Raw genomic sequence first — 27,632 nt, 5'->3', positions numbered from 1 at the left:
ATTATCAGTCAGAAACCAAGTGCCAAAAAGCACTGACAAATTGTGTATGGGAGAGATAACCAATGTTCTGTGAAAATTATCTGGAAAAAGAATTCAGAAACACATAAAGTTGGAAAAAAAAAACCCATGACCACACCACAAAAAAAAAAAAAAATGATTCAAGTGCATGAACTAAATACATACTCCCAATATTTGATCACATCTAATTTACCTTTATATAAACATACTTCCAGCAGGACTTTGACATGAAGAACTGGGCTGAACCGGTTTTACCACATAAAACAGAGATTCAAGTTACAATATATGTCCCATTATGGGCAAGGGCTTGACCTCCCTCTAATGCCCACGGGGACCAATAAGGGAAGGATTTTGCGAAATAAGGTCCACCTTTATCACGTTTATCCATGTTGTATTTTATTAAAAAAAAAAAAAAAAACTGTTTTAGTCCTTGTTTGACATTCTGCACACATGGATCTCCTGCTCGAGAGAAGTTCTTCAGAACCCAGGCCTGTTTTTCACTGTGACTTTGAATAAATTTAAATTGAAAAATAGTTTGACTTTATTTCTGACCACATGGCCTTCTCTCATGCCGCCTCTAGATCATCCAGATGGTCACTGGCGAACTTCAAACAGACCTGGACATGTGCTGGCATCAGCAGGGGGACCTTGTTGCCCTGCAGGATTTTAAGCCATGACGGTGTAGTGTGTTACCAATGTAATCTTTGTGACTGTGATCCCAGCTCTCTTCAGGTCATTGACTAGGTCCTCCCATGTAGTTCTGCGCTTTCTCAGATTCATTCTTACCCCACGAGGTGAGATCTTGCATGGAGCCCCAGACTAAGGAAGATTGACAGTCATCTTGGGTTTCTTCCATTTTCTAATAATTATACCAACAGTCGTTGTCTTCTCACCAAGCTGCTTGCCTGTTGTCCTGTAGTCCATCCCAGTCTTGTGCAGGTCTACAGTTTTGTCCTTGATGTCCTTAAACAGCTCTTTGGTCTTGGTCATGGTAGACAGTTTAGAGTGTGATTGACTGTGTAGACAGGTGTCTTTTATACAGGTAATGAGTTCAAACAGGTGCAATTAATACAGGCAGAGAGTGCAGAACAGGAGGGCTTCTTGAAGAAAAACTAACATGTCTGTGTGAGACAGAATTATTGCGGGTTGGTAAGTGATCAAAAACTTATTTTATGCAATAAAATGTAAATTAATTAAAAAATCATACAATATGATTTTCTGTCTTTAAGATTCCGTCTCACAATTGAAGTGTACCTATGATAAAAATTACAGACCTCTCCATTGTTTATAGGTGGGAAAACTTGCAAAATCAACAGTGGATCAAATACTACTTTGCCTCATTCTGTGTACAATGACAAAGGTTGCTGTTGTGCTTGTCAAATTAAATGGGTGTGGCTGCTCAGTCACTGCAAACTGGATCAATTCCATATTCCTTCAGCTTTTCTGGCTAAATTTTTGAGCACACACACCTTTTTTTCTGCACTATCCTGTAGAAACATCACTGAATTAATCGCTGTGTTTTCCAGCAGACTCTTTCAGAAGGCAAAGAGTGGTGGAATGGTTGCTTTCTGCAGTATTACTTTGATGGTCCTTTGCCTCATCTCTGTGTACTTCAGGTGAGGGTTACAGTCCTTGTTTCATACAGGGCAACGTAATGGAGAAGTTGTTTTAAGAAACAACAAAATGCTTTCAGTTGTAATTGGTCTGTCTTTAATATTCAGATATTTGAGGAGCCTCATGCCTGTGGAAAACACGACTGTGACCAGCAGGGAGCCGCACAAACAATACACTGACGATGAAACTCTTAACTTTGGGTAAGAGATTTGTCCTTTGTTTTGGCTACACAAATGTAGAAGACACAAAAATACATAATGGTGCACGTCTGTTTCCAAAGTGACTGACAGCATTATGATGTAATTGAGCCTGATATGTGGTCAGATTACAGATATGTGGTAATAGCGGAACACGATCAGCTCAGAAGGGGAAAAAGAGGTGACGGTGCACACTTCTCTCACTACTGCATTGTATACCTCTTAGTTCTGCTTAAAGCTACCAGTCACAAAATCGCTAATAAATATGGACTTTCAACAAATCATCACAAAATGGTCTATTAACAACCACATGAAACACACATATATATATATATATATATATATATATATGCACTCAAGCTGAGATGCAATATTTCCGGTCCCTAATAAGCCGACCTTGATGGCATTAGCCACATGTGATGCACAGTTGTTATCCAGACAGTTTCCCCTCCAAAATGCAGACATGAAAAACAGAATAGCGCTTTTTTCGATTGGCTAGCCATGAGCCATTTTTTACATTTGAACCATTCATGGTTGAATGATCTATTTTTATCCTTTCCTTCTTGACAAAGGGTGAAATCCTCTGGTCTATGGGGTCCCAGACATTTAATCTCTAATTTATGTTTGATCGGTAGAGTACCAAATCGCACAGTCACTAAATAATCTACTCGGTTCATTGTTTTTTCTAAACAGCAAACTAGTTAATTGACGAGGTAACAATGCCCACTACCCGCCCTCACACCAAATCAACCAATAGGAAAGCATCTAGCACCCTGGCTGTCAGGCCCCACTGGCCAAACGCAGCAGTGTGCCCAATTCAGAGCGCTGCAGGCACGACCTTCTCTTGCTGTGCCCCACTGAGCGGAAACAGGTGAGCAGCACAGACAAATCCACACAGAACAATATTACAAACATGTCTAGAGAATGAATACATCATCATTTTAGTTTCGCTGAACAACATAATTGTGATGAGCGTAATTCTCCTTTGCACAATAGTGACATCTGGTGGGACCTTACCCCACGGGCCCCTAATGGAAAAATGCCACTAGTACCAGTGGTGGGCACAGTTCCGCTAACCGCTAATTATTGAAGATAACGTTTTCATTATCAGATTAGCTTTTCAGATAACTTTGAAAACCATTATCGGACTAATTATCTTCTGATAGGTTTTGCTCCGATAATCTTTAGACCATTAACGTATGTGGTATAGAAAGCTAAATAGCTACAAACATTTATGAAATTTAAAGTAAGTTGAGCACCTACCTGTTAAATGTTTTGCAGCAGATGCGTATTTCTGCTCTCCGTAAAAGAATTGGTTCCAAAAGAAACCACTCTATTCTCTGCAGACAAAGGAGAAATGGTCACAAAAAGAAAAACAAAAAGCTCATTTCTTTTGACCCCATACTGATACGCTGGCAATAGTACCCAAGTCATCCAGCGGCATACAGGTTTAACTTATGGTTAAAATTTTAACCAAACTAATTTCGGACAAGTTATTTAAATTAACATCACGGCTGAGGTTTAGAAAGTGAAAATATCAGATATATCGTATGATTTAGTTTTAAAGTAATGCACTAATTTTGAAGGTTTTAGTGTGGAGATGCTGTGCCCAGGTGCATTATGGGTATCTCAGTACATTCACGACAGAAGAAATGCATTTGAGATGCTCTGATCAGGCTCCACACAGACAACAGCATTAAACTCTTTGTATATTGTGCCTAAAACTCTCGTGAATATATTCTCTGACTGAGTTTATCGACGTTGTTATTGCATTTGTGTTTGCGTTTATTAAATTCCACACATCTTAAATGTAGCAGACACGGATTATCTGGAATTTTGTTTTGGCAAGTTTTCAGTGTCTACTGCCATCTACTGGCCAGTAGTGTTCATGGCAGTATTCGCCCTAAAGCTGGACAGACACTGTACAATATTTTCAGTCATTGTACTCGGCGATAGCTCAAACTGTACGACAAAACCGCACGGTGTAAAAGTTCAGAGTGTATGATTTATGTTCTCACACACATTGTACGAGGTCTGTTAGAAAAGTATCGGACCTTCTTATTTTTTCAAAAACCTGATGGATTTGATTCATGTGTGCTTGCATGAGCCAACCTTGAACCTTCGTGCGCATGGGTGAGTTTTTTCACGCCTGTTGATTGCATCATTTGCTCGTAAGCAGCCTTTGTGTGCGGATGGGTGTAGTCTCTCGTCGTTTTTTTCTTTGCAAGGAAAATGGCGGACCACTAGAGCAGCGCAACTACATCAAATTTTGCCAGAAACTGGGCGACAGCCAGGTGGAAATCATTCAGATTATTCAGACGGCTTTCGGTGACTACCCTATGGGCATCACACAGATTAAGGAGCGGTACAACTGGTTTAAAGACGGCTGCACAATGGTGGAGAGCGAGCCGCGCTCCGGTCGGCCATCAACATGCAGAAATGACCAGATCATTTGCAAAGTGAACACTGTGGTGATTTGGCCATGAAAAGCGTTGCAGCGAAATTCATGCCGATGGCTTTGGCACAAAGCTGATGGCGGAGCAAAAGCGCCACCGTGTTGAAGCCTCACAGGACATGTTGTGACATGCTCACCTCTTCCACCATTCGGAAGATTCAGACGGCTTTCGGTGGCTTTTCAGTTGTGTGACTATACGAGAAATTGTGGATATTGTATACTATATCCACATATATACTATACTATATCCATGTATACTACACGATGCAGGACGCAGAATTAACCTGAAACTCGATCCAAACAATTCTCGCACTAATGAAAAATCGGCTGAAAAAGGCCCAAAACGCGCACAGTGTAAACCCAGCTTAAGTACTGAATGTCCAGCACAAGTGGCAGTGTTCTATTTATTTTGACACCAATTATATCTGATGGTTATCTAATTACAACTTGGCTTTTTTTACAAATAGAAAATGGCATATTTTACAAAAGCACATTTATCTGTAAACACCAACACACGATACACCTTAATACATTACGTTAACAGTACATTAATGTGTTGGTGTTTACATAGAATGAATGAGTCAACCAATCAGTGTTAGCGGAAACACATTTTACCCATAATCCTTTTCCATCTGTCTGTGTTTGTTACAAAACTTCAGAATTAGTGTATTATTCAACATTAAAAGATATGTTTTATTTTAACTTTGTACAAATGACAGAATTGACATTAATGGAGTTATTCTATCAGTATTAATTTTTTATTTTTACACCAAACCATAAGTCAGCACTGCTTTATTTTCCAAGACCTCTGCTTGATGGCAGTGCTGTTATTGAGTATTTGAGAGTTGAGCTTTGAAGCTCCTCTCAACTACTTCGCTGCTGGAAGCCATGTAGTAAACAGGAACTTCCAGCAGGGGGCAGGGTGCACAAAGGCAGAAGTGCTGACTCATTGTTTAGGTCTGTGGTTGCCATTGATGCTCCCAGAAGCGATCGTGGTGTTAAAACTCAAAATCAGCTTGTTAGTAGTTGCAAGTGTACCGGAGACAATACTGGAATTTATTGGTTATCTGTAACTTCCCCAAAAAATTTGGGTGGTTTACTGGTTTAGCTTTATAAAAGAAAACTTTTCAGTTAGCTGATTATCTGTTATCGAAGCTAATTTTTTGGTTAGCTGTGCCCACCACTGACTAGTACTAACTAATTGCTTCACTTGTTTTCTTGATTAACCTGATTAACTTAATTGGCAGGGATTTATGACTCTAATTGGGGATCCACTGTGTGTTTAAACCTAGACTGAATTCCCAACTGTGTTTTTCCAATGCTGTTGAGCAGTGCTAACCCCCCCCCCCCCCCCCCCCAGTCATATTACCTATGAGGGACTGAGGCAAAGTGACACGCTGCCATTCATTCTCAGTCAAAGCAGGTTTTTAGTGATGAGACAAGTGGTTGCCATGAGGGGCCAAAATGGTTAAGTCAGTTTTATGCAAATGTTCAATGATGCCACATGGCATCTACCAAGCCAAACGAAGGTAGCAAAAGTTGGTTGGTTGGTTATATTTATACTTATTTGTTTAAAAGTGTGTGTGTGTGTGTGTGTGTGTGTGTGTAGGGCTGGACGAAGAATGTATGTGAAGTTCTGTGTATGTATGTTTTTGAGGGTGAGAGAGAGAGAGAGGAGGATAAGGTCACTAACTTTTTTTCCTGATTATGAGCCCTGACCAGTGAATCTCAATGTGACAAAAAAAATAATATATATATATATATATATATATATATATATATATATATATATATATTCATACCATTTTCCTTAAGCAAAAACTGAAAACGGGTCCCACAGACCCAACACCTTACGAGGGTTAAGCAAAGCAATATTTCACTAACACACACAACACTGTAAGTTGGACACCAAATCTAGTCAGAGCATTATTTGACACCAAAGCTAAGGCACCCCACACACACACACACACACACACCTACACACACAGGTGCTCCAACTCCTAATTCCCTAATGTATTATGTCCTTAAATATAGATGGTCATATGAATAACATGGAAACAGTAGGGAAATTGTGCTGCATAGGCCATGAGGTAAATATGATTTCTGTTAATATACAGTAAGAAAAGGGCTGTGTTGTGCACAACTCCATCTGGGCCGCTATTGTATGTTCTAAGTCTTACTGAATAAAATGAATCGCTTAGTAATAATTTCCTAGGTTAAACATTTTCATACTTTCAGCTTACAATTGCTCCAGTGGAGAGATACTGTCAGTGAGCTTACTGAATGGAACGTTAATAACAACCAAAAATATTTTATGCCAATTCCACAGCGTATCACATGTCTTTCTGCCCCTTCTCACCAGGCTGGCAGTAGCTACTCCACCTTGGAACGGCTACCAGCGATTGCTAAACAGTAGCACAGCTAGTCGGCTTCTTACCTATCCATCTGCCACGCCACGAGGCAGCTAATACTTAATACGAGATGTCTTGATAATGACATGGCATGCCATTACAGAAGGAAAAGATTACAAAAATACATTTTGTATAAAATCATAGTTGCACAACACACGACAAGCAGTAGAGTAGAAATAAGATATTAGTTGGATCTGAGAAAGTGAAAGGGGGGAATGCCATAACTAACACGCACTAGCAATGACTTCAGACACACAGCACAGGTCGTCCTTGTGACAGTTCAAGACAAATGGAAGAGTTCTATATGCTGGCGCAAAATGTTGCCTTTTTTTAGTCAATAAAAGATTTTGGGAGCTTTAAACCAGTGTGGATTTTCTGTTTTTTTTTTTTTTCTGTCTGGAATTTCTGATTATCCTGCACCTGGCCTAATATAGGATTGGATGTGCGTACAACTACCATTTTTTCTTAAATTTTAAGTTCTTGCCAGAAAACCACTCAGTGCTGTGTTTGTCTACTGAATAGCAGTGCACCTGCTTCCAGCAGATACGGGCTGCTGGTATGATTGGTTTAACTTTATTTATTTGTTACACCTGCAACATGCCCAACCTTTGCATGAGGGTCCTGCTTTATTCCAAGTTTTAAGAAAATAACAATGCGTGTATGGATGTGTCTTATGAGGGTGTGACATCTGAATTTTATGTGTTGAAATAGAGGGCATGTAAAGGCTGTGTTTAGGCTGATCTTAGACTCAATCCATAAAACCCAAACTGAGTTGTGGGATTAAACCATTGCTGTGCTGATGTCACATGCCTACAATACACAGCAGCAAGAAGAAATATGTCAGCCATTGAGTTATGACAAGTCTGAATGTTAGAATAACATAAAAAACAGACTTCTGTAAATTTAAAAAAAATCTAAAATGATTGTCTTTTAAACGTGATGAAAACTCATCTGCGCAACATGACAAAAAAAATATAAAAACGCCAAAACAATAAGGTGTATAAATTACAAACTACAGTTTGGTATTGTATGGTAAGACTGTCTGGAGGAGGCAGTTCCCAAAAACTGAGTGACCATGTAAGACGGAGACAACTTAGGAAAGACACTCAGACAATCCGGCAGAAGTTGTATACTGCTGTGGCTCAAACATTGGAATTCCCACATGCAATTAATTCTAAATGAATGAAGCTATACAACAGAATATAAAATGGTCCTTATAAGACAAGTTGTCTGCATAACAACTTCCAGAGTCCCCAAAAGGGCGCCACAATTCTGGCTGGATCAAACACTGGAGGTGATTTTGAATATTTGTTGCTATGATTGCGTTGAATTTTAAGTTTCCTCTGTTATCACCACCACCGCCTGTGGTGATAAGATTTTGCTATTAATTACTGGCTGGCTCAGCAAATAACTATGTCCGCAATAGCATTTTTTTTGTTTGTTTGTTTCTTTAAATTATCTCCATGGTTTCTCTGCACAGTTGCTTACCTAAATTAACGGACACTGTGGTGAAGGTGAAACCGATGGGCAGAGCACACAATGTTTAGCAGATGGCAGCCAATTTACACATAAGTTGAACAAATTAATACATTTCCATAATCCATCTAGCATCCACATTTGGAGGTTATAACATTAGAAAAAAAGTTGCTTTTTTTTTTTTTTTTTTGACTGACCTAAATTCATCAAAGGTGATGTTGATAAATTAAAGAAAGTGAGTGAAGTTAGGGGAATACTTTGTACACTCTAGTGCCACGGGGCAGTTGGACTGGAAAGCTGTTGGTTCTGATCATGGGATTAATGTCTTATCTGAACAAATGATGGAATGTAAGCTGCAACTCTTCCTACAAGCAAAACCCCACATGTAGACTAATTGTGAAATAAAGTGCATGATATGGGCCTAAATTGTCAGCTGAAGAAATATATGTGACTTTTGATGTTTGGTGTTAAGTGTATACAGCTTCAAAGCGAGTACCAAGTAACACATTTCTACCTGCAGGCTGTGTTATCAGGTCCTTATCAGCATCCACTGATACAGTGAGTAAAAAAAAACTTAACCCCAACTCTGTTTCAGTATGTAGGTTAACTAGGCTTGCAAACAAATTCAGCATTCTGTGGTCAGGTGTGCTCTTTGTTTCATCAAGACTTTCAGTTGGATGGCCGCTGCAGTGTCCCACTCAGACATTTTTTGGTCATCTGGCCATAAAGCGTCCGTTATCTGTCTGTCGTTAAAGTCATTGTTTGTTGTCCACGTTTTACAAAAAGAAAAAAAAAATTCTGTCAATTCTTGATGGATTTTTGGACTATGTTTTGTTTTATAGATCTATGGTTGGGGCATGGAACATTTTCGCAGATTTGCCAAATTGTAATTATTTACAGTGCAAGTATTCAGTCCTTCACTATTTCCACATTTTGTTACAACCCCAATTCCAATGAAGTTGGGACAGTGTGAAATGTAAATAAAAACAGATTACAATGATTTGCAAATCCTCTTCAACCTATATTCAATTGAATACACCACAAAGACGAGATATTTCATGCTCAAACTGATAAACGTTATTGTTTTTGTGCAAATATTTGCTCATTTTGAAATGGATGCCTGCAACACATTTCAAAAAAGCTGGGACAGTGGTATGTTTACCACTGTGTTACATCACCTTTCCTTCTAACAACACTCAATAAGCATTTGGGAACTGAGGACATTAATTGTGAATGTCATGATAAAAAGGAGCATCCCTAAAAGTTTCAGCCATTCACAAGCAAAGATGGGGCAAGGATCAAATCAATTTTATTTATATAGCGCCAAATCACAACAAACAGTTGCCCCAAGGCGCTTCATATTGCAAGGCAAAGCCATACAATAATTACAGAAAAACCCCAACTGTCAAAACGACCCCCTGTGAGCAAGCACTTGGCGACAGTGGGAAGGAAAAACTCCCTTTTAACAGGAAGAAACCTCCAGCAGAACCAGGCTCAGGGAGGGGCAGTCTTCTGCTGGGACTGGTTGGGGCTGAGGGAGAGAACCAGGAAAAAGACATGCTGTGGAGGGGAGCAGAGATCAATCACTAATGATTAAATGCAGAGTGGTGCATACAGAGCAAAAAGAGAAAGGAACACTCAGTGCATCATGGGAACCACCCAGCAGTCTAAGTCTATAGCAGCATAACTAAGGGATGGTTCAGGGTCACCTGATCCAGCCCTAACTATAAGCTTTAGCAAAAAGGAAAGATTTAAGCCTAATCTTAAAAGTAGAGAGGGTGTCTGTCTCCCTGATCTGAATTGGGAGCTGGTTCCACAGGAGAGGAGCCTGAAAGCTGAAGGCTCTGCCTCCCATTCTACTCTTACAAACCCTAGGAACTACAAGTAAGCCTGCAGTCTGAGAGCGAAGCGCTCTATTGGGGCGATATGGTACTATGAGGTCCCTAAGATAAGATGGGACCTGATTATTCAAAACCTTATAAGAAGAAGAATTTTAAATTCTATTCTAGAATTAACAGGAAGCCAATGAAGAGAGGCCAATATGGGTGAGATATGCTCTCTCCTTGTAGTCCCTGTCAGTACTCTAGCTGCAGCATTTTGAATTAACTGAAGGCTTTTCAGGGAACTTTTAGGACAACCTGATAATGAATTACAATAGTCCAGCCTAGAGGAAATAAATGCATGAATTAGTTTTTCAGCATCACTCTGAGCCAAGACCTTTCTAATTTTAGGATATTGCGCAAATGCAAAAAAGCAGTCCTAAATATTTAATATGCGCATTGAATGACATATCTTGATCAAAAATGACTCCAAGTTTTCTCACAGTATTACTAGAGGTCAGGGTAATGTCATCCAGAGTAAGGATCTGGTTAGACACCATGTTTCTAAGATTTGTGGGGCCAAGTACAATAACTTCAGTTTTATCTGAGTTTAAAAGCAAGAAATTAGAGGTCATCCATGTCTTTGTCTATAAGACAATCCTGCAGTTTAGCTAATTGGTGTGTGTCCTTTGGCTTCATGGATAGATAAAGCTGAGTATCATCTGCGTAACAATGAAAATTTAAGCAATGCTGTCTAATAATACTGCCTAAGGGAAGCATGTATAAAGTGAATAAAATTGGTCCTAGCACAGAACCTTGTGGAACTCCATAATTAACCTTAGTCTGTGAAGAGGATTCCCCATTTACATGAACAAATTGTAATCTATTAGATAAATATGATACAAACCAGCGCAGTGCCTTTAATACCTATGGCATGCTCTAATCTCTGTAATAAAATTTTATGGTCAACAGTATCAAAAGCAGCACTGAGGTTTAACAGAACAAGCACAGAGATGAGTCCACTGTCTGAGGCCATAAGATCATTTGTAACCTTCACTAATGCTGTTTCTGTACTATGATGAATTCTAAACCCTGACTGAAACTCTTCAAATAGACCATTCCTCTGCAGATGATCAGTTAGCTGTTTTACAACTACCCTTTCAAGAATTTTTGAGAAAAGGAAGGTTGGAGATTGGCCTATAATTAGCTAAGATAGCTAGGTCAAGTGATGTCTTTTTAAGTAATGGTTTAATTACTGCCACCTTAAAAGCCTGTGGTACATAGCCAACTAATAAAGATAGATTAATCATATTTAAGATCGAAGCATTAAATAATGGTAGGGCTTCCTTGACCAGCCTGATAGGAATGGGGTCTAATAGACATGTTGATGGTTTGGAGGAAGTAACTAATGAAAAATAACTCAGACAGAACAATCGGAGAGAAAGAGTCTAACCAAATACCGGCATCACTGAAAGCAGCCAAAGAGAACGATACGTCTTTGGGATGGTTGAGTAATTTTTTCTCTAATAGTTAAAATTTTATTAACAAAGAAAGCCATGAAGTCATTACTAGTTAAAGTTAAAGGAATACTCGGCTCAGTAGAGCTCTGACTCTTTGTCAGCCTGGCTACAGTGTTGAAAAGAAACCTGGGGTTGTTCTTATTTTCTTCAATTAGTGATGAGTAGTAAGATGTCCTAGCTTTACGGAGGGCTTTTTTATAGAGCAACAGACTCTTTTTCCAGGCTAAGTGAAGATCTTCTAAATTAGTGAGACGCCATTTCCTCTCCAACTTACGGGTTATCTGTTTTAAGCTGCGAGTTTGTGAGTTATACCACGGAGTCAGGCACTTCTGATTTAAAACTCTTTTTCAGAGGAGCTACAGCATCCAAAGTTGTCTTCAATGAGGATGTAAAACTATTGACGAGATACTCTATCTCACTTACAGAGTTTAGGTAGCTACTCTGCACTGTGTTGGTGGTATATGGCATTAGAGAACATAAAGAAGGAATCATATCCTTAAACCTAGTTACAGCGCTTTCTGAAAGACTTCTACTGTAATAAAACTTATTCCCCACTGCTGGGTAGTCCATCAGAGTAAATGTAAATGTTATTAAGAAATTATCAGACAGAAGGGAGTTTTCAGGGAATACTGTTAAGTCTTCAATTTCCGTACCATAAGTCAGAACAAGATCTAAGATATGATTAAAGTGGTGGGTGGACTCATTTACATTTTGAGCAAAGCCAATTGACTCTAATAATAGATTAAATGCAGTGTTGAGGCTGTCATTCTCAGCATCTGTGTGGATGTTAAAATCGCCCACTATAATTATCTTATCTGAGCTAAGCACTAAGTCAGACAAAAGTTCTGAAAATTCAGAGAAACTCACAGTAACGACCAGGTGGACGATAGATAATAACAAATAAAACTGGTTTTTGGGACTTCCAATTTGGATGGACAAGACTAAGAGTCAAGCTTTCAAATGAATTAAAGCTCTGTCTGGGTTTTTGATTAATTAATAAGCTGGAATGGAAGATTGCTGCTAATCCTCGGCCCGTGCTATGAGCATTCTGGCAGTTAGTGTGACTCGAGGGTGTTGACTCATTTAAACTAACATATTCATCCTGCTGTAACCAGGTTTCTGGGAGAGACCTAATGTTTAATAGACCACATTTAACTGTTTTAGTCTGTGGTGCAGTTGAAGGTGCTATATTATTTTTTCTTTTTGAATTTTTATGCTTAAATAGATTTTTGCTGGTTGTTGGTAGTCTGGGAGCAGGCACCGTCTCTACGGGGATGGGGTAATGAGGGGATGGCAGGGGGAGAGAAGCTGCAGAGAGGTGTGTAAGACTACAACTCTGCTTCCTGGTCCCAACCCTGGATAGTCACGGTTTGGAGGATTTAAGAAAATTGGCCAGATTTCTAGAAATGAGAGCTGCTCCATCCAAAGTGGGATGGATGCCGTCTCTCCTAACAAGACCAGGTTTTCCCCAGAAGCTTTGCCAATTATCTACGAAGCCCACCTCATTTTTTGGACACCACTCAGACAGCCAGCAATTCAAGGAGAACATGTGGCTAAACATGTCACTCCCGGTCCCATTGGGGAGGGGCCCAGAGAAAAGTACAGAGTCCAACATTGTTTTTGCAAAGTTACACACCGATTCAGTTAATTTTAGTGACCTCCGATTGGCGTAACCGGGTGTCATTACTGCCGACTTGAATTACAATCTTACCAAATTTACGCTTAGCCTTAGCCAGCAGTTTCAAATTTCCTTCAATGTCGCCTGCTCTGGCCCCTGGAAGACAATTGACTATGGTTGCTGGTGTCGCTAACTTCACATTTCTCAAAACAGAGTCGCCAATAACCAGAGTTTGATCCTCGGTGGGTGTGTCGCTGAGTGGGGAAAAACGGTTAGAAATGTGAACGGGTTGGCGGTGTACACGGGGCTTCTGATTAGGGCTAGGCTTCCTCCTCAGTCACCCTGTTGGCCTGCTTTCCCGGCTGCTCAGGATCTGCCAGAGGGAAACTAACGACAGCTAAGCTACCTTGGTCCGCTCCGACTACAGGGGCCTGGCTAGCTGTAGAATTTTCCACAGTGCGGAGCCGAGTCTCCAATTCGCCCAGCCTGGCCTCCAAAGCTACGAATAAGCTACACTTATTACAAGTACCATTACTGCTAAAGGAGGCCGAGGAATAACTAAACATTTCACACCCAGAGCAGAAAAGTGCAGGAGAGACAGGAGAAGCCGCCATGCTAAACCGGCTAAGAGCTAGTAGCTGCGCTAAGCTAGCGGATTCCTAAAAACACACAAAGTGAATAATGTGTAAATAATTTAGAGGTGATTCAGCAGAGGGAGTGCTTTAGTTAAGGCACGTGAAGATTACACTGTGAAACAAATCGTTATCTAGGTAACTAGATCAATCTAACTGCGCAGATTAAACAGCTAACAGATACAGCAAAACACCGCTGTGCTCCGGAACAGGAAGTGATACAATACCGCAGTGAGAGCCAACCACCAGTAGAGGCAAGCAATTTAGGGATTCCATCATCTACAAAAGTCCATAATATAATCAGAAGATTCAGAGAATCTGAAGAACTTACTACACATAACCAGCAAGGTCAAAAACCAACATTGAATGCCCGTGACCTTCAATCTCTCAGGCAGCACTGCATTAAAAACCGACATTGTTTCAAGGATCTTACTGTGTGGGCTCAGGAACACTTCAGAAAACCATTGTCAGGTAACACAGTTTGTTGCTACATCTACAAGTGCAAGTTACATCAACAACATCCAGAAACACCGCTTCCTTCTCTGGGCCCAAGTTCATTTGAAATGGACAGACGCAAAGTGGAAAAGTGTGCTGTGGTCTGATGAGTCCACATTTCAAATTGGTTTTGGAAATCATGGATGTCGTGTCCTCTGGACAAAAGAGGAAAAAGGCCATCCAGGCTGTTACCAGCACAAAGTTCAAAAGCCAGCATCTGTGATGGTATGGGGGTGTGTTAGTGCCCATGGAATGGGCAACTTAAACATCTGTGATGGCACCATCAATGCTGAAAGGTACATCCAGGTTTTAGAGCAACACATGCTGCCATCCAAGCAACGTCTTTTTCAGGGACGCCCCTGCTTATTTCAGCAAGACAATGCCAAGCAACATTCTGCATGTTACAACAACGTGGCTTCTTAGTAAGAGTGCAGGTACTAGACTGGCCTGCCTGCAGTCCAGACCTGTCACCCAATGAAAATGTGTGGCACATTATGAAGTGCAAAATATGACAACGGAGACCCCGGACTGTTAAGCAACTGAAGTCGTACATCAAGCAAGAATGGGAAAGAATTCTACCTACAAAGCTTCAACAATTGGTGTCCTCAGTTCCCAAACGCTTATTGAGTGTTGTCAGAAGGATAGGTGATGCAACACAGTGGTAAACATACCACTGTCCCAGCTTTTTTGAAACATGTTGCAGGCATCCATTTCAAAATGAGCAAATATTTGCACAAAAACAATAAAGTTTATCAGTTTGATTATTAAATATCTTGTCTTTGTGGTGTATTCAATTGAATATAGGCTGAAGAGAATTATCCCAACTTCACTGGAATTGGGGTTGTATGTTACAACCTTTTTTTAAATGCTGCCTTTGTACTAAGGAGTGGCTTCCGTCTGGCTACTGTACCAGACAGGTCTGACTGGTGGATTGCTGCAGTTGTGTGGAGATGAAGGGTGGTTTGTTCATCTGGGGGTTTGTCTGATGCACTGCCAAAGGGGAAAAAGAGGTTTTTTTTTGTTGTTGTTGGTTTTAATTTCTGTCCAAGACTATCCTTATCAGTGTTCCAAATTGTTTGATCTGCTCTGAATGTTATTGTCCAGTCATGTCCCACCCATTCTGGCACGACGCGTGCAAAATTAATATTTTTCATAAAACAGAGCTTTCAGTGCAATCTTTATGGGCTCTGCGTGCGCTTAGCATGTTGCGTGAGAAACTTGGAGCCTTGCACTCTGAGTTTACGGAGACCGGTGGGGGGTTTCCCACTTTGCTGGATGTTTCTGCCAGTGAGTGTGTTACCGTCAAGCAAACAATTTGTCGTTTATTTTATGCTATTATGGCTGACATGTTAATTTACATTCATTAATTACAGCACCTATAAAGCATTCATTATTTAAAAATCATGATTGATTGGATGTCACTGTTGTGTTTGCTGTCAAAGTTAAAAAGTGAATCCAATATGCAGGCAGCCGAGATGGGAGGTATGATTAAACACCAGTGATTTATTGTTGAGGTTCACACCCATCAGCAGTCGTGAATGCCAGAAGTCCAAAACCATATCTTTACAGTTCTTCACAAACCTTTTGAAAAGTACATGGTTCCGGCTGAATGGCCTGTTCACTGTGAGAAATGCTGTGTATTGGGATTCACTGCCCATTAACACTCCCAGCCAGATGGTGGCGATAATGCAGTTGCTCTGGCAAGCGCCGTAAAACTTCACAGAAGAGTTGTCCATTAGTTTGCTTTTTTGTCTCTCTCTCTCTCTTTCAAGCATGAACAATACAGGTTAAACAGAACAATGGTTCAAGGTCTGCACACACAAAGAAAGTCATTAAAAAGATTAGAAGTTAAATTCACAATGTTTTGGTTTTTACAGCTTTATTGTTAGTGCAATTCTTTAAGGTTTTTAAATATGATTTATAATAAGACAGAGAAAACAACAAAACAGGGTTTTTGATTTTAAAAAATGCTGGTGTATATATGAAATATGGCTAAAATAAGTTGAGTTAGTTTGCTAATACTTTAGTCTGAGATGATAGTACCAAATGTCATATATGTATTAGTGGCATGTGAAAAGCACCCACCCCCACCCATGTTACCTCAGTGTCTGGATCAGCTGACATCTTAGACTACGGGCACTTTTATGTCCCTTGATCATATTTTATGAAAAAAAGAAAAAAGGGGAAATTTCACACTTTTATAGTTATCTTTACAATGAAAGTGTTTTAAGAAATGTGTCCTAGTAGTCTATGATGACTTTTCACCTTTTTTCAGCATCATTATATGCAAATATTGCCGTTTTGTGCTTGTCCCACACCCAGACTTATGATCTTCAATGATAAAAATGAATAGTAAACAAACGTTTTTTCTAATATTTTAAAATATCTCTGAATAAAATATCAGTAAAATAATCAAAACATAATTGGGGTATTCAATGTCATACAACTGTTGTGATTTTTTTTAAACGAAATGTAGTTGTCCCACACTATTGCCGTAATTTCCACCACAACAATAATGTCCCTTTAAAAAGTCTGTATGAAAGCTTGTGTGGGTAGTTTCTATGGAGATAAACGGTAACATCAGAGCACATGTATATAGCGGCAAATCACAACAGCACAACAGTTGCCCCAAGGCGCTTTATATTGTAAGGCAATGGTGTGGTGGAAATTACATTTACAAGGCCAATAGTGCCCGTAGTTAAAGAATCACCCTAATGCAGTTGTCAGTCTGGCAACCAGCATAAAACTTCATAGAAGAGTTGTGGCTAGTTAGCCTGCTAATACTTTGTCTGTGAAGAATTCTATATACCCATGAGGGGCACATGAAACTTAAATTATGGCCATGTTACATGGATGCAAATTGTTTTAAAAAAAGCTCCACATAAGAAAGTTGCCACAATAATTAATAACATTGAACTGAAATACTTGTAATATAATGGCTATCTTGAAAAAGAATCCAAGAATCTCAGTTTAAGATGGTGTTTTGTTTTTTGGTTGGTTGTTCTTTCTGATCGCAGAACAAAACAAATATGTCCATTTCTTCATATTACAGACAATATTAAATTTGTCCCCCACATTTAATTAAAGAAAACCATCCACAATTGGTTACCTATTTGTTTATTTATTTTGCCTCAGAAGTTGATTTGTGCTGGCCCTTAATGATAATTATATTTTGTGGTACAAAACATGGCAGATGATCACTCAGTAATACAACATAATAATTATAAAACAAAGCTGATGAATTAAAATTTGATCTTCTTAAAAATGCTGGAGACAACCTCCAAAGAAATTCTGTATTTTTAAAGGTGAAAGTGGTGGAACATTTACATAAGGCACGATAGCTCATCGTACCAGTGGGCATGAAGACCTCTAAGGGCTGTGGCAATCTCATCTTTGACTTTAACCATCTTGACCTGGACAATTCTACAACCAAGCACCACATGTACACCATCTGTGGTGCAAATCAGTATGAAAAACTGCATTTTGACCTTGACTTAAATTAAGTTTTGCTAAATTTGATCTCACCTGGGCAATTCCAGAACCCGCTGTTGATAGTAAGCCCCTTTGGATGCTCCCTTTGTTTTCTTTCAGGGTTGTCACAGAAGATCTGAAGAGGACCTGCATGTTGAATTGGCACAAGTTTTACGCAGGATGCCCTTCCTGACGCAACTCCACATTACACGGACAAATGTGGCAGGGGTGGGGTTTGAAGTGGGAACCTTCTGTGCTGAAACCAAGTGCAACAAAACCAAGTGTGCCAAATTTGTTAGAAATCCAAACAATTTCATTAGTCTATTTATTGATTAAGGTCTGTCTATTGAATTTTTGCTTTTAAAACATTTAAGGGCATCATTGTGCTGCACTTCTTTGAATTTCTGAATCTCATTTCAGGTCCAGAACAGATGTTGAGACGTGTACACCATGGAAAGCTCCAATCATCTGGGAAGGCATATTTGATCCCCAATTTTTTGACCGTCAGCACCAGTCTCAGCAGTCATCTGTGGCCCTGACGGTGTTTGCTGTGGGCAGGTTTGTTTGTTCAGGTGGTCTTACTGTTCCTGCAGATGAACACACTTCTGAATTTCATGTGTGGTCACACAGTGAGAGGGTTGGTGCTGCCTCTTGCGTTGTTTCATAGCAGTGCTGCAGCAGCCCAATTCCTTCCCCTTTTCTGAGTTGGTTACAACTCAATGTGTTGTTTGGGAACAGAATAGACGAGGAAACCACAGACCTCAAACTGCTCTAAACAACATTGAGCAACCGGCCTTCTTTTTTGTGTTTTTCACAGCTACGCTGCATGTTGCTTGTACGGATAAATAGAGCATAAATGGATGAGCTGAGAGAACTCCCTTTTTTCACAGCTTTATAGAAATGAGTTTTATTTATGGACAGTTACAATCAAACCCTTTGAAAGGTGTCTGTTTTATTGTAGGTTTTACAGGTTAATGCTCTATCAAAGCAACAATTAAATATTCTGAAGCCAGGTCCATATGTATGAGGACTGTGACACTTTTGGCACAATGGAATTGAAATGAAAGGATCAATATACACACAGTGTAGACTGGTAACTTTTAAGAGATTTGTATTTTAAAGAGATGACATGAAAATCTGACCTTACATGAACACAAAGCCAATGACGGGTGACCAGAACTAGGGTAGTATTATCAAAATTTCTTCTCCTGGCTAAAACTCCAGCAGCAAAATTGTGCATCTGCCATAGACAGAAAAGGTCAAATCCTCATAATATTGTATGTGACTGTAACTTCTCAAAGGTGTAGGTCAAAGGACAGTTTGGGTCAAAGATCACTCCTAGATTATTTTGCTTCATTACTATGGTGGATGAGACAGGCACCCAATATTATTACGTGATCAAACTGGTGTCTGTCTCTCCCAGGACCAATGACCATAACTCAATCTTCTCTGAATTTAACAACAAAATATTTGTAATTATTTATACTGGGCCCATAATCTACAAAATATAGATTAATACAAATCTAAGATTTAACATCTGGGAGCCATTTGTTGATTGCATATGTAATGACCCAAACAGGAAACAAATTAAAGTATGAGCCAAATCCCTTACTTTGACCACACTGAAGTGTTGTGGCAAGACCGTAAACAGGTTTTTCAAGCTCAAATACCTTCTATGTCTCAAATGAAAGTGTTCTGCTCCCCTAGCCCCCAAGCAAAATACTAGGGGAGCTATGTCCACTACCTTTGCACCCCCCCCCCCCCCAGGACACAACCAAACCAACTGTTTTAGGTTCCTTAGATGAGCCCAAAACACAATCAGGATGTTCCCAAAAATAAAAACCGGCCTCAAGCCAGTTATCCAAGATGGCCACCAAAATTAAGGTTTTTGCACTAACACACCTTTTCACAACATAAAAACATCTTAAATATCACAGATGTTCAATAGGAAGACCATTGCAGGTCACAGGAAACTCATTTGTGCCTAAACTAAATTCATTCATGGGTTTAAGATTCAAAATGGTGTAGAAAATGGCCACCAATAGACCCTTATCATTAAAATGCATAGTAGGAACAAAGAATAGATTTAATAATGACAGAAATCATTGGTGTTTTAGTGGGGGGGGAAAAAAAATATATTTTGGTGGCCATCTTGGATGCCATGTTGGATAACTGGCTTGAGGCCAGCTTTTATTTTTGGGAACATCCTGGTTGTGTTTTGGGGTCATCTAAGGAACCTAAAAATGTTGGTTTGGTTTAGTCCTGGGGGGGTGCAAAGGTAGCAGTCGTAGCTCCCCTAGTAAAAGCGAAAGTCTGTACTTGCAGGATATGTAGAAGTAACATTAAATTCATCACTAAATCTTTTCAGCACAGGATTTCTTGGATTATTTTGAGAAGAAAATAGATATTAGGCTGAGCATATGTCAGCATGCCTCGGCCCAGCCATTAAAACCTGCTATGAAGGTGGGCGCTACCATTGAGGTGTTACCTAGATTGACAGAATTTAATAGTATTTCATTGGGCGTGCTGACGAAACTTGTGGCATCTACAAAAAGCACAACCTGTTTATTTGATCCCATACCAACAAAATTGTTTAAGGACCTGTGGCCCACTCTTGGGCCGACTGTGCTGGAAATGATTAATCTGTCATTAACCTCTGGATCTGTTCCAAAATGTTTTAAATCAGCAGTGATTAAATCATTACTTAAGAAATCTAATCTTGACTCTAGTGTATTGAAAAATTACAGGCGATATCAAATCTATCATTCTGTTTCAAAATTTTAGAAAAGGTGGTTTCACGGCAGCTCGTAGACCACCTTACTGAGAATGATCTTTTTGAGCCGCTGCAGTCTGCTTTTAGGAAATATCACTCCACAGAGACAGTGCTCACTAAAGTAGTGAATGATCTGCGAGCAATGGACTCAGACACCACTACGGTTTTGGTGTTAGATCTCAGTGCTGCGTTTGATACCGTGGATCATCATATTTTGCTCAATAGGTTGGAGAACTTTTTTTTTTGGGATTACTGGAAGTGCCCTTGCCTGGTTGACGTCATATCTGTCCAGTCGTTCTCAATGTGTCTTGTATAATGGCACTACCTCTGACCTTGCTGACATGAGATTTGGGGTTCCACAGGGATCTGTTTTAGGCCCCTTGCTCTTCTCCCTGTATGTGGCACCCCTTGGCGTATACTGCAGCGTTTTGGGATTGCCTTTCATTGTTATGCTGATGATACTCAGTTGTAAGATGGCGCCACGTGAAGGCGCCCTGGTATTCTGGTGCTCCCTGTTTTGTCTGTTTTTGTGCATAAATCGAGTGTCATCGTGCTCCTACACCCGCGAGGAGCTTCTAACCTTCAGATCAACACCCACGGACATTACGCCAGTTTTTTTAGTGCCTGCAGCTGAACTGGTTCACTTTTTGGCCAAAAGAGTGAGACGCTGGCGGAGAGGAAAACGAGCTGGAGCTCTCGTGCGCCTCAGACGAAGGGGCACGCGCGCGCCCCTACCTGGGATATTTCTCTCCAACGTCCGCTCACTCCACAACAAGATGGATGATCTGGCACTGCTGATGAAGAATAGAGATTTCTCCTCATCTTGTGTACTGTGCTTCATGGAGACATGGTTAAATGCACCGACACCGGACTGCGCGCTCCAACTAGAGGGATTCCAACTACTCTGCGCAGACAGAGACCGAGCACTCTCTGGTGGAAAAACTAGAGGGGGAGGACTCTGCTTCTATATCAACAACGCCTGGTGCTCCGATGTGACTGTGATCTCCCAACATTGCTGTCCCTCTCTGGAATATCTCCTCATAAACTGCAGACCGTTCTACTCTCCACATGAGTTTAACTCTTTCATACTTTGCTCTGTGTATATTCCACCAAGCGCGGACGTGCACGAGGCTGAGCGCGCGCCCGCGGATCAGATTATGAGTGTGGAGAGAGACTTTCCGGACTCTCTTGTTATAATTCTCGGTGATTTTAACAAAGGGAATCTCAGTCAGGAATTACCAAAATACAGTTTAAATGCCCAACCAGAGAAGGGAGCACATTAGATCATTGTTACACAACAGTGAGTGGTGCGTACCGAGCGGTGGCCCGTGCAGCTTTGGGACTCTCAGATCACATGATGGTCCACTTGATCCCCACGTACAGACAGAGACTAAAACTCTCTAAACCTGTTGTGAGAACGTCTCAAGTGTGGAGCAATGAAGCTGTGGAGGAGCTACGCGCGTGCTTGGGCACTACGGATTGGGATATGTATGAGATCACCAACTAGTTATATAGAGTATATAGTATTATACAGTTATATAGTTCCAGTCCCCAAGAAGCCACGCATCACTGGACTTAATGACTACAGACCTGTGGCTCTCATGTCTGTAGTCATGAAGACCTTTGAACGCCTGGTTTTATCCCACCTGAAGTCCATCACTGACTCCCTCCTGGACCCCCTGCAGTTTGCCTACAGAGCCAACAGGTCTGTAGATGACGCCATAAACCTGGCCCTGCACTCTATCCTGCAGCACCTGGACTCCCCAGGAACCTACGCTAGGATCCTGTTTGTGGACTTCAGCTCTGCATTCAGCACCATCCTTCCAGCTTTGCTCCAGGACAAGCTTTCTCTGCTCCACGTGCTCGACTCCACCTGCAGGTGGATCACAGAATTCCTGACGGACCGGAGTCAGCATTTGAGGCTGGGAAAGAATGTCTCGAACACTCGGGCTCTCAGCACAGGATCTCCACAGGGCTGTGTCCCCTCTGCTCTTCTCCCTGTACACTAAGACCACCCTCATCGGACTCATTTCGGATGGGGATGAGTCTGCCTACAGGAGGGAGGTGGATCGGCTGGTGACCTGGTGTAGCAGCAACAACTTGGAGCTCAACGCCCAGAAAACAGTGGAGATGATCATGGACTTCAGGAAAGCCACAGCCTCCCTCACCTTCACCAACAGCCCCATCACCACTGTGGACTGTCACCGCTTTCTCGGCACCACCATCACCCAGGACCTCAAGTGGGAGTCAACCATCAGCTCCCTCATCAAGAAGGCCCAGCAGAGGATGTACTTCCTGCGGCAGCTGAAGAAGGCCAAGCTGCCTGTCCAGCTGATGGTGCAGTTCTACACGGCCATCGAGTCCATCCTCTGCTCCTCCATCACGGTGTGGTACGCCGGGGCCACAGCCAGGGACAGACAGACTGCAGCGCATTGTGGCCTCTGCTGAGAAGGTGATCAGCTGTAGCCTTCCATCTCTCCACGACCTGCACGTCTCCAGGACTCTGGGCTGAGCAGGTCGGATCACAGCCAACCCTTCTCACCCTGCACACAGTCTATTCAAACCACTCCCCTCGGGCAGGAGGCTACGGTCCATCTGGACCAGAACCTCCCGCCATAAGAACAGTTTCTTCCCCTCTGCCGTTAGACTCATGAACTCCTCATAACTCAGTCACCTTAACCTTAACTGTCACTTTATCATTTTATCATGGTCACTTTAGACAATGTACTTTGGTTTTAATTGCACTCCTCCCACTGCACTGTTTTTTTCTGTTCCTCTTTCTTTGTTTTTCTGTTGCACACAGCCTTTTATATTTCATATGTCATTTTTTATTTTATATTTTGTCTTATTTTGGCACATATTGTATATTTTATCTTAGTATTTTATATTGCTCTCTGTTTAATGTTGCACCATTATATCGAAGCAAATTCCTAGTCATAGAATCCTGTTCATTGGCAATGGCAATAAACTTCTTTTGATTCTGATTGTACATGCTGATAACTGTGGGAAATCTCACTCCCATAAAATCCCTGGAGGACTGTCTTCTATCAGTGAGAAGTTGGATGTCTAGTAACTTCCTACTTTTAAACTTTGATAAGACTGAAATGATGGTTCTTGGTCCAGCGAGACATCGGCATCAGTTTGACCAGCTGGCGCTCAGCCTGGGTTCGTGTGTCATACATCATACGGACAAAATGAGGAATCTTGGGGTAATTTTTGATCCCACGTTGTCTTTTGACCTCCACATCAGGGATGTTACTAGGACTGCTTTTTTCCATCTGAGAAATATAGCGAGGATCCGCCCCATCCTGTCCATGGCTGATGCTGAGACCCTGATTCATGCTTTTGTTTCTAGACTAGATTATTGTAATGTTCTATTTTCAGGGTTACCACAGTCCAGCATTAGGGGTCTTCAGCTGGTTCAGAATGCTGCCGCCAAACTTCTGACACGTAGCAGAAGGTCTGAACATATCACACCCATTTTGGCATCTTTGCACTGGCTCCCTGTCTCTGTGAGAGCAGATTTTAAGGTTTTGTTATTGACTTACAAGGTTGTTCATGGACTGGCGTCATCTTATTTGGCTGATCTGGTGGAACTCTACGTGCCGACCCGGGCTTTGCGGTCACAGGATGCGGGACTTCTCTGTGTTCCCAGGATGAAGAAGTCAGCAGGTCAAAGAGCCTTTTTGTATCATGCACCCACCCTGTGGAACAGTCTTCTTGCGACCATGAGGCAGTCTGAGTCCGTGGATATTTTTAAGTCAAGCCTCAAAACATATTTTTATTCTTTCTTATGGATAGTTTTTATTTTTTTTTTATTCTTTTACTTCTGTTTTTATTTATGTATTTGAATTTTTTTTTATTCATTTTAAATTATTTATTCAATTTTATGTTGACTTGTTTTATGTAAGGCGCCTTGAGACGGCTTTTGTTGTGATTTGGCACATAAGCTAATTAAATAAATCATAATGGAAACATTTGCACATCTATTTCTTTAAGCAGTTTTACAGTATTTTCTGTAGAATAACTCACACTGGAATATGTCACACATTTTCTATACAATGAGCTCTTTAATTTGTGCATTGTTGTTGTGTACGTTTTATTAATATGGTTGATTGTGGGTTTATTTTTAGTGCTTTGTTTCATGGGAAAGTCCTGTATAGCTATTATTATTAAGAAAACTGATTTTTCTGTATATAACAAAATAAGTAGCAGGACCCCCAAAACTAATTAAAAAAAATACACAACTTGTACTCCAGAAAATAAGGTACATAGGAGAAAATGAATGCAAAGGCAGTCAGTTTGGTTCTGAGACAGAAGACAACGCTTCTGCTTTTCAATCCATGGTGTTTCCCCAATTCAGAGAGTAAAGGGCATGTTCGGGTGGAAAAGGTTTTTGTTTGTTCCCCCCTCTGGCTGCATGAGAAGCTACACTATTAAAACTAGTAACATAATTACATCCAGAAAGAAAAGAAAACACTTTCTTCTGTTCATAATAAAAAAAAATAAAATTCTATGTACATGACATTTCACTGGTATGACTGGTGCAGTGAATGTAACTTGTACAGGTTTTTAATGGACCATAACTATATTTTGTCTTTTTAGGTACTTGGATACCTACCTGGAGACTTTCCTCGCCTCTGCAGAACAACATTTTATGGTGGCTTTACCTGTGACATATTACGTATTCACAGACACACCAGAGAAGGTCACAGAACTGAAACTAGGTCCTCAGCGACACATGAAGATCATCAAAGTGGAAAAGCACTCCAGGTGGCAGGACATCTCTATGATGCGAATGAAGACTATATCAGACTTCATAGATTCAGACATTCAGCACAATTCCACTTATGTCTTCTGCTTTGATGTGGATCAAGAGTTCAAGGGCAGGTTTGGTTCAGAGGCTCTTGGTGAGTCTGTAGCTTTGTTGCACGCTTACTATTACAAACTTCCAAAGGACAGATTCACCTATGACCGCAACCCCAAATCCAAAGCCTTCATGGAAACGGGAGATTTCTACTATCACGCTGCTGTCTTTGGAGGCACATGGAAAAGTGTAAAGGATTTGGTTGATACCTGCTATCTGAACATCATGGAGGACAAAATAAACAATGTAGAGGCTCTATGGCATGATGAAAGTCATCTAAACAAGTACTTTTGGCTTCACAAGCCAAGCAGAGTGCTCTCTCCTGAGTATTGCTGGGACCAGGCAATTCAAGAAGCAGAGGACATACGTGTCACACGCTTAATATGGGCACCAAAAAATTATGACAAACTTCGTAGTCGTTAATGCATCCGAACGGACCACAAGGAGGAATACGATGCTGAGCTGAATGAAACATTTGTACAACTTGCAATGAATTCTGATTGTCTGACATAAAACCAAAAAAAAAATCTTGACTAACCATCCCATCGCCCACTGGTATTTCATGACTTAAAAATGTGCATGTATGGAAATGGCTCAGCATGAAAACACGCGCATAGAATTTGATATTTTTATGAATACAGTCCTCCTCCATACTATCGGTCGGCCTCGAAGAGATTCTGGCAAACCGTCTGATGCCTCTGGAGGCGGAAGCAGCTCTCCACCAGCACTGTTTACGGTGCGGGTGGGGAGCTGTTGACCCTGACTGGGGATGTCGTCGGGCAGTGGAAGGAATACTTTGAGGATCTCCTCAATCCCATCGTCACGTCTTCCGAAGAGGAAGCAGAGACTGGGGACTCAGAGGCGGACTCATCCTTTACCCAGGCCGAAGTCACCGAGGTGGTTGGAAAGCTCCTTGGTGGCAAGGCTCCTGGGGTGGATGAAATCCATCCTGAGTACCTTAAGTCTCTGGATGTTGTGGGACTGTCTTGGCTGACACGCCTCTGCAACATCGCGTCAACATCGCGTGGAGATCGGGGACAGTGCCTCTGGATTGGCAGACCGGGGTGGTGGTCCCTCTGTTTAAGAAGGGGGACCAGAGGGTGTGTATAATATGGCATACTTAAAGAGAGTACCTGTATGTTTCCAGCGGTGCTCCTGCTGTTTGCGGTGTTGATGGCTTGGGATCTGTCTATTGTTGTGGTGTTGATCGGACCAGGTCCAGGACATTGGTGGATGCCGCCGGACAGCATGAGACAGATTGATGACAAGTGTGAGGCTTTGTTGTGGTTTGAGAACAGTTTTTGAGCACCTCTTTGCTGAGTTAAAGAGGTATGGATGAATGAATGTAGTTGCAATGGCATATTTCCCATAGCCAAAGTGTTTGTTGGCATTGGTTAGCTCGGGCATTTTTGATGGCTTGACTATACCGTTGATTATCCGGTTGTCTTTCAAAGTCCAAGTCTGGCTGGTGTTAAAATTCATTGTACTTGTGAGCAGAGCGTAAACAAGCAGAGCTGCTACTATACCTGCCGCACCTGACGGCACCATCTTGTTCCTCCATGCAGATTGAAGGACTTTTATTCCTAAACTCCCACCCATCCTTGTTTGAGTTATGCACCTTTCCAGAGATGTTGAAAGTTGCCCAATGTTTAAAACTGCAGAACACTGATCAAGCTCAGGATGATTATACAGAGAGCAATACTGATATCTTGTGCAAAACCATTATAATTACTTTCACCAATATTCAAATTTTCATATCTGTACTTAGCAGATAGAGGGAGCTTACCAGAGGTGGCACAACTGAGGATGCATGATCCAACCCCCAGAGAAGTCTTTCAAAAGACTTGCGGTGTGTGACTTTTACGTCATACATTGGAGAGAGAAGGTGGCACCTAACAACTGTGCTCCGCTGGTTGTCTGACTTTCCTGCCTCTTCAGGTTGAAACACACATCACTGTGTGTGGGTCACTCGTGCGTTATATGTTGATTTTCATTTAGGTAACTATGTCAACATATTGGCCGTTCTGTTCTGTGGTCACCTGATCCTGTCAGATCCCAAAAAATGAAGCCAAGAAGCATATGATTAGTACTTCGCTGAGAGAGCGCTTGAGAAGAACAGACAAACTGTGCTTCTCCATGCACAGCTGGATTTGCATCATGAAGGGCATCCAGTGTAAAACCTGTCCCAAATCCCAATGTGTATCTGGGCTGGATTTGCTGTCACAATCCAGTTGAAGTCTGACTTTCAGAGATGGAGTGGTCAAC

At 41.1% G+C, this 27,632-nt stretch overlaps 1 protein-coding gene across 1 annotated transcript; it reads left to right on the top strand.

Moving 5' to 3' along the window:
* The first annotated feature begins 1,602 nt into the window (after window positions 1–1,602).
* On the top strand, window positions 1,603–25,852 carry LOC117504355 (N-acetyllactosaminide alpha-1,3-galactosyltransferase-like). Its single transcript, XM_034163811.1, has 4 exons — window positions 1,603–1,634; window positions 1,740–1,832; window positions 18,148–18,285; window positions 25,106–25,852. Exons 1-4 carry the CDS (start codon window positions 1,603–1,605, stop codon window positions 25,788–25,790), a joined length of 948 nt encoding a protein of 315 aa, XP_034019702.1. The 3' UTR covers window positions 25,791–25,852.
* Window positions 25,853–27,632: the final 1,780 nt, after the last annotated feature.

The sequence above is a fragment of the Thalassophryne amazonica genome, chromosome 2 (genome assembly GCF_902500255.1).
Source record: "Thalassophryne amazonica chromosome 2, fThaAma1.1, whole genome shotgun sequence".
NCBI lineage: Eukaryota > Metazoa > Chordata > Actinopteri > Batrachoidiformes > Batrachoididae > Thalassophryne > Thalassophryne amazonica.
Note: the sequence above shows the minus strand (reverse complement) of the source record. Positions and strands in the feature narration are given on the sequence as shown.

Excerpts from the sequence above, each read along its gene's own strand:
- LOC117504355 (XM_034163811.1), top strand. The coding sequence starts at position 1,603 with ATGGTCCTTTGCCTCATCTCTGTGTACTTCAG. Across the intron at positions 1,635-1,739 it reads CTCATCTCTGTGTACTTCAG|ATATTTGAGGAGCCTCATGC; the intron begins GTGAGGGTTACA and ends TTTAATATTCAG. Across the intron at positions 1,833-18,147 it reads GATGAAACTCTTAACTTTGG|GTCCAGAACAGATGTTGAGA; the intron begins GTAAGAGATTTG and ends ATCTCATTTCAG.